This window comes from Amblyraja radiata, chromosome 1 (genome assembly GCF_010909765.2).
Source record: "Amblyraja radiata isolate CabotCenter1 chromosome 1, sAmbRad1.1.pri, whole genome shotgun sequence".
In the NCBI taxonomy this organism is placed as follows: domain Eukaryota; kingdom Metazoa; phylum Chordata; class Chondrichthyes; order Rajiformes; family Rajidae; genus Amblyraja; species Amblyraja radiata.
In genome coordinates this window covers 31,381,848-31,389,539 of record NC_045956.1, presented here as the reverse complement: position 1 = coordinate 31,389,539, position 7,692 = coordinate 31,381,848, and the positions used below count along the sequence as shown (strand labels likewise).

At 47.2% G+C, this 7,692-nt stretch overlaps 1 protein-coding gene across 1 annotated transcript in view; it reads left to right on the top strand.

Annotated features, from left to right (window-relative positions):
* Positions 1 to 3,876, top strand: part of LOC116986291 (fibrinogen alpha chain-like) — a 55,058-nt gene extending 51,182 nt beyond the window's left edge. The window contains 3 exon segments of the mRNA XM_033042097.1: positions 1,300 to 1,559; positions 1,562 to 1,628; positions 3,536 to 3,876. Of these exon segments, the coding sequence (XP_032897988.1) occupies positions 1,300 to 1,559; positions 1,562 to 1,628; positions 3,536 to 3,812 (604 nt within the window). The 3' untranslated portion in view covers positions 3,813 to 3,876.
* Positions 3,877 to 7,692: the final 3,816 nt, after the last annotated feature.

The following is a 7,692-nucleotide window of genomic DNA, read 5'->3' as shown; positions in this document are numbered from 1 at the left end:
GACCTAACATGCCTTTTAGCGCAGTCTTGCACAACAAAATGAAACATAATTGCTGCAAATCTGAAAAAAAAATAAAGACTGAGGTGAGGATAAACTTTTTCACCCGGCGAGTTGTGAATCTGTAGAATTCTCTGCCACAGATGGCAGTGGAGGCTATTTCACTGGATGTTTTCAAGAGAGAGTTAGATTTAGCTCTTAGGTAGTAACCTTTCCAATATTTTTTTTATATCTATCCGTCAAACAACATATGAATCAGCCACTGCAACATAAACATGATTTCATGAAGTAAAATGATTTCTTATAAATTCTGAAGCAAGGTCTCGACCCGAAACGTTGCCTATTTCCTTCGCTCCATAGATGCTGCCTCACCCGCTGAGTATTTCCAGCATTTTTGTCTACCTTCTTATAAATTCCAAACCATTTTTTATTATAGGGTTGCACAGTGGTGTAATTAGTAGAGCCATTCCCTCACAACTCCAGCAACCCAATTTTAATTCTGATCTCCAGTGTTGTCTGGTGTGGAGTTTGCACGTGTCACTGTGAGCAAGTGGATTTTCTTTAGGGGCTCCCATTTGCTCCCACGCTCTGAAGATGGGTCTCGACCCGAAACGTCACAAATTCCTTTTCTCCAGAGAAGAAGCGGACATCACTTTCGACCATTCGGGAGACTGACAAAAACCTCCGGGAACCGCACGGAAACCTTGGGTGGGGCGCAAAGTCTCCAGAGATTTCCGTTCAGGTTTCCTAAGTGGGACAGGGGCATAAGGCAACAACTCTACTGCTGTGCCACCGTGCCACCACAAGTCAGGATGGATTTTGATCAAGTGTGGTGATCCTGAATAACCTTTCTAAGCAAGGGTTGCTGCGCAGTGATCTGTTGCCTAACAGAGTATCAGTAATTGAAAAGAAGAGAGAGCACTTCTTCATTGTGATGGTGTATGATGCAGGAAACATGTTCCCGATGCTGGGGGAGTCCAGGACCAGGAGCCACAGTTTGAGAATAAGGGGTCGGCCATTTAGAGGAAACACTTTTTCACACAGAGCTTGTGGAATTCTCTGCCTCAGTGGAGGCTGGTTCTCTGGATACTTTCAAGATAGAGCTAGATAGGGCTCTTAAGATAGCGGAGTCAGGGGATATGGGGAGAAGGCAGGAATGGGGTACTGATTGTGGATGATCAGCCATGATCACTTTGAATGACGGTGCTGGCTCGAAGAGCCGAATGGCCTAATCCTGCACCTATTGTCTATTGTCTGTTGTCTATTGTCTATTGCCTATTGCCTATTGTCTTCACGTTGCTGACAACCTGGGATTGCAATTGTACTTTCTATACCATTTTTTCCAGGTGAATATTGGCTGGGAAATGATCGAATCAGTGAATTGACAAAACTGAGACCTTCTGTGCTCCTCTTTGAAATGCAAGACTGGTCGGATAACCGTGTGAATGCCCACTATAATGCATTTGTGGTACAGTCTGAAATCAGCAAATATCGGCTTTCAGTCAATGGCTATTCAGGAGTGGCTGGCAATACACTTATGGAAGGGAGCAAACTGCTCTTTGGCTAAACCGATCGATGACTATCCATCAGGACATGATGTTCAGTACATATGACAGAGACAATGATGGATGGTAAGTCTGGGAGAACAGTATGTCCTGATTTTGTTACACAAAATATTTTAATATTTATATTTAATATTTGTGGCACGGTGGCGTAGCGGTAGAGCTACTGCCTTGCAGCGCCAGAGGCCCGGGTTCAATCCTGACCACGGGTGCTGTCTGTACGGAGTTTGTATGTTCTCCCCATGATTTGCGTGGGTTTTCTCCGAGATCTTCGGTTTCCTCCCACACTCCATAGACGTACAGGTTTGTAGGTTAATTGGGTTGGTGTAATTGTATAAATGTAATTTGTCCCTAGTGCGTGCGCAGGATAGTGTTGGTGTGCGGGGATCGCTGGTCGGTGTGGACTCGGTGGGCCGAAGGGCCTGTTTCCGCGCTGTATCTCTAAACTAAACTAAGCAAAATTTGGTTTAGATAGTTTTAAAATTCAGGATTCTTTCATTGACATTTCAATGAAGAAAGCAATGTTGAAAGATTTATGAAATTCAGGTGTGTCGTCCAACACACACTTTCAGAAGTGGCGGAGGGATTCAGGTGACTTGGATTTCCAGGATGCTAGAACAACTGCAAGCTGCAATACAATGGTTCAATGGTTCTTTATTATCATGTGTGTCGAGGCACATTGAAGTTATTTTTTTGCACACAGATCAGTAAGATTATGGCCATACATAAGTCCAACACCCGATTAAGTGCCAAATATATAGGAGCAGTCCACAGAGTCCAGACTTAGGTGCCATTTTCAAAATCCCAGCTGCTGCTTTTCATGACAATGAGTCAAGATGATGATATGCAAATATCTTGACCTTTGTATCAGCTGATTTGGAGGTCAGATCGCATGTGCACTGAGTGAGCCAAGGCAGGAGGCCATGGCTGAGTGAGATAATAAACACAGAGACCAAGGAATATAACCTGTAAATATTGTGTCAGTATCATTATTATTCCACATCTGAGGCAAAGATGTGACACAGCTGGCCATATATTAATGGTTCGTGGCATCATTTGATTGCTGGCCACCCCATCTTCTCTCCGGATCATCCTTCTCTTGCCCAGCCTTCAGCTCTTGTGCCTCAGCGGGGTGCTTCCCGCGGCCGATCCTGAGGGCACAGAAGGTTAGACCCCCCCCCAGGTTTTCTTACCGGCCCCTTGTGCATGGTCCACCACAGCCGCCCACTCCTTTCACCTTACGGTTCTCAGTCTTTGTAGGACGAGCAGGAGATGAGCCTCTCCAGGGATGAGGGTCCCACTCCAGGTGAGTTCCGCAGTAGGTGAGCCAGAACTGCTGCGGTGGGAGTGGGAGTGGGAGTATGGCAGTGCCCTTTGACCTGTCGGGAGTTCTTCACAACACACTGCAAGCAGCAATGTTTGCTTTGTTTAAAGCTGGGTGTTCTGTCCAGCGAACCGAATTAATCCCAATGGTTTGTCAAAAAAGGATGATGTCTGGCTGTCTGATGTCTGTTATTAAAAGTTTATGAAGTCTGAAATAGTGGGGACACTTTCAAAAGGCTTGGATAGAATGGATGTGGAGAGGATGTTTCCACTAGTGGGAGAGTCTAGGACTAGAGGGCACAGCCTCAGAATTAAAGGAAGTTCTTTTAGGAAGGAGATGAGGAGGAATTTCTTTTTGCAATAAACTAAACTAAACAAAAAATCTTTTGGGAATTACGTCCAATATTTGATCTATTTTCAAGGTTACATTTTATGGACAATTAAATTAAGTTATAGCATAAAAACTAAAGTTCAAGCTACTTCCAAAAGAGAATATATTTTCTGAAATAAAATTTCTAAAAGATGTATGTGTACATCGTTCCCTCAGGTAAACATTGCATCTCACATAGTTTTTGTTGTAACGTGATTGAAAATAGTAACATTTAAACGTCTTTCCGCACAACCAGCCATTTAAATTGTTTTGACGTTGGCAGGTTACCCAATGACCCAAGCAAGCAATGCGCAAGAGAAGATGGCGGTGGATGGTGGTACAACAGGTGTCATTCTGCAAATCCAAATGGTAGATATTATTGGAACGGGCACTATACAAAACAAATGACAAATCATGGCACTGATGATGGAATAGTGTGGATGGACTGGAAAGGATCATGGTATTCATTGAAAAAGATGAGCATGAAAATGCGACCAATGTTCTCAAACTCAAATCCACACAATGAACAAATACCTCAATCGGTGCTCGATGCAGCATAAACTCAAACATTTAAGGAATGTGGAAGCAAAAATAAATATTGCATGTATTTCACGTTGTCATTTATTTCTATTGTTTGCATTTAATTTATTTATGAATCATTAATAGAGAATTGATTCAAGGAGACATTTTTGTGAATTCACCAAAATATTAAAAGTACATGAAAGAGAAAACATTTGTCAATATGCTGCACCTGAAAACAACCTGCTTTAATGAAATGAAGATTCCAAGAAATTTACATCGCTGACATTTTTGGGGGGGCTTTAAGTCTATAGTAACGCTAGAGTGCATGGTTACACCCTCCAGTCTCTTTGGTTACACCTCTTCCATGTCGTCAAACATTTTGAGAGGAGAGAAAGCATTTTTGAAAAATTGGCTGGAGAGATGAAAGTAAACTGGTTTTCATTGAAAAGGTTTTATCTCGAGTTGGAGGCACATTTAAAAAGCAGGTGTTTGATTCACTGACGCACAATAGACAAGCCATTGGAGAGAGAGAGAGAGAGGGAGAGGGGGAGAGGGAGAGAGGGAGCGAGGGAGAGAGTTGGGGAGAGGGAGAGAGGGAGGGAGGGGGAGGGAGCGAGGGAGGGAGAGAGGGAGAGGGGGAGAGGGAGAGAGGGAGAGAGGGAGAGAGGGAGAGAGACTGCCCAAGAAGGGCGAACTCTGCCTGTTGAAATACAGAGTATAAGTTTTTGCACGGGCGATGGCAAATCGCCTGGGCTCCGTGCTGCTCCAACTGATTCACCCAGACCAGTCCGATACAGTCCCTGACCGTTCATTCAGGATAACATCCACCTGGTTAGGGACCTGATTCATCTAGCCCAGGGTACTGGTCAGTCAGCTGCATTTCTGTCTCTTGATCAGGAGAAGGCTTTTGACAGGGTAGTGCATGAATACCTCTTCGGGACGCTGCAAGCGTTTGGATTTGGACCGTATTCCGTGGCCCAGGTCCGGTTTTTGTATGCTGTAGTGGAGTGCCTTGTGAAGGTTAATGGTGCGTTGTTGGCTCCCTTTCGATTTGGGAGGGGGTTTCGTCAGGGGTGCCCCATGTCGGGTCAGTTGTACTCGGTCTGTGTGGAGCCGTTCCTGTGTCTTCTTCGGAGGAGGTTAACAGGCCTGGCCCTACCTGGCCCGGGGGAGGAGGTGTTTCTTTCGGCGTATGTCGATGATGTACTCCTTACGTTCACTGATCCTGGTGACCTGCGGAGGATGCGTGACTGCCAGGAGATTTTCTCAGCTGCATCTTCTGCCAGGGTTAACTGGAGTAAGTGTTCTGGACTTTTAGTGGCAGGTAGACTCACTGCCGGAGGAGATGATATTGTATGGGTGGAGCACCATGCACCTCCTCTATCTGGGGGTGTACCTGAGTCCCACTGAGGATGCTTGGCTGGCAAACTGGTAGGAGTTGGAGACAAAAGTGGTTGCCCGGCTGGGGCGCTGGTCTAAGCTGCTTGGAGTTCTTTCCTTTCAGGGAAGGGTGTTGGTCATAAACCAGCTGGTGGCCTCTATGTTATGGTACTGGCTGGTTACTCTTGTCCCGCCTTCCATATTTGCAACTGCTTTACAGAAGAAGCTGGTAGATTGCTTTTGGGGAAATATAAAGCATTGGGTTTCCGCAGCGGTCCTGAGTCTCCTGTTAGAGGAGGGCGGCCAGTCCTTGGTATGCATGCGTGTACCCAGGTGGCGGCTCTCCGTCTCAGGACTCTGCGGAGGTATATGTATGCGGAGAACCCCCCTCCCAGATGGCATGCTCTGGCCACGTATTTTTTTCGTCGGGGTTGTTGCCTAAGGGGGGTCTCGCAGCTCCCGGTGGCGGGCATCAATCGAAGGGGCTTGCCTAGTTTCTATCGGGATGGGCTAAGTGAGGAATTTGGCTGTTTTCAGCCAGCGTGTTGCTCCACGAGGGGAGGGGGATGTTGCAGGCTGCGGGAGTGGCCGCTCCTCACCCTGTCATGGCGGGTGTCGAAGAGAGGCGTGTGCTTAGAGTGGTTCTGAATTAGCTTAACCCCACCCCAACAGATTTGCTCATTGGGCCTAGGCTCTGGGATATTTCTCAGGCGCCAGCTCGACACAACTTGAGCCGCGTTTCCGAGATGCCCAGCGTGCCGTTTTGTGATGCGAACAGACGCATACTTTATAGAATGCTCCTGCACATTCTGCACCTCCTTGCCTTCGTCTCCCGTCCCGACACACCATGGCGGTCTGTGTTACCACCTGAAGGCGGGGGCGGTCCCCAGTGGAGGTCTCTCTACAAGGGAGTTGTCTCCCTTTACATTGGGGACCTGGGGTGGCGCAGAGCGGTGGCGTGTAATAAACTATTGAGTTGGTTCACGGGCTCGCCGGCCGCCTGTATTTTCTGCGGTGAGGAAGAGACCGTGTTCCACGCCTATATGGAGTGTGAGAGGCTACTGTCCCTGTACCAATACCTGAAGGGGTTGTTCCTCAAGTTCTGGTTGCATTTTAGTCCCACGATCCTGGTGTTTGGACACAAGGCAGGGTGTGGGGAGAGCCGATCGGGGGGGGGGGGGGGGGGGGTTGGGACCTCCCTGTTGGTTTGCTCCTAGGCCTGGCCAAGATGGCCATTCGCAGGTGCAGGCAGCGGGCGGTCGATGGTCACACCAGAGTCGGCTGCCTGCCCCTATTCAAGGCCTACGTCCGTGCTCGCGTGTCCCTGGAGAGGGAATACACGGTGTCCAGGGGGACTCTGGCGGCTTTCCGTGAATGCTGATCGCCGCAGGGGCTCGAGAGCATTGTAAATAATGAATGCACCTTTGTTCCATAATGACTGCTTGATGGAGTGTAACTATTGAATGTTTATGTACTTTTGGTACACAGCTGTAATGTGCAATTGCTGAATCAAGTCCTTGGAAAGATTAAAAAAGTGAGTGAGTTCTTTTGTGTGTAATTTAGGTATAGTTGGGATAGTGAAATGCTTCCTGTGGACTGCTTGAAGGACGTGGAACTGCTGCTGATCAATAGGATTATCCGGGGTTGTGAGAGGGCCATTGATAGGAATTAGAATGAGGTGGTCAAGCCTTAGGTTTAGGCAGGAAGCAGATAGGTGACCAGCAGGAAAGGAACTAAGCAAGGAATTCCTGGGGCAATGCTCCTTGGAATGCTGTTGTGGGACAGGGAAGAGCAGTAGTCATAGAGTGATACAGTGTGGAAACAGGCCCAACTTGCCCACACCCGCCAACATGTCCCACCTGCCCGCGTAAGGTCCATATCCCTCCAAACCTGTCCTATCCATGTACCAGTCTAACTGTTTCTTAAACGTTGGAATAGTCCCAGCCTCAACTACTTTCTCTGGCAGCTTGTTCCATACCCTTTGTGTGAAAAAGTTACCCCTCAGATTCCTATTAAATCTTTTCCCCTTCACTTTAAACATACGTAGTCTAGACCTCAATTTACCTACTCTGGGCAAGAGACTCTGTGCATCTACCCGATCTTTATCTCTCATGATTTTATACACCTCTATAACATCACCCCTCATCCTCCTGCGCTCCAAGGAATAGGGTGCCAGCCTACTAAACATATCCCTATTGCTCACACCCTCTAGTCCTGGCAACATCCTCATAAATCTTCTCTGAACCCTTTCTAGCTTGACAACATCTTTCCTATAACATGGTGCCCAGAACTGAATACAATATTCTGAAATGCAGCCTCACCAACGTCTTATACAACTGCAACATGACCTCCCAACTTCTATACTCAATACTGTGACTGATGAAGGCCAAAGTGCCAAAGGCCTTTTTGACCACGTCATCTACCTGCAACTCCACCTTCAGGGAACTACGTACCTGTACTCCTAGATCCCTCTGCTCTTCAACACTCCCCAGAGGCTATGGACCATAGCCCTTCCATTCATTGTGTAGGTCCTGCCCA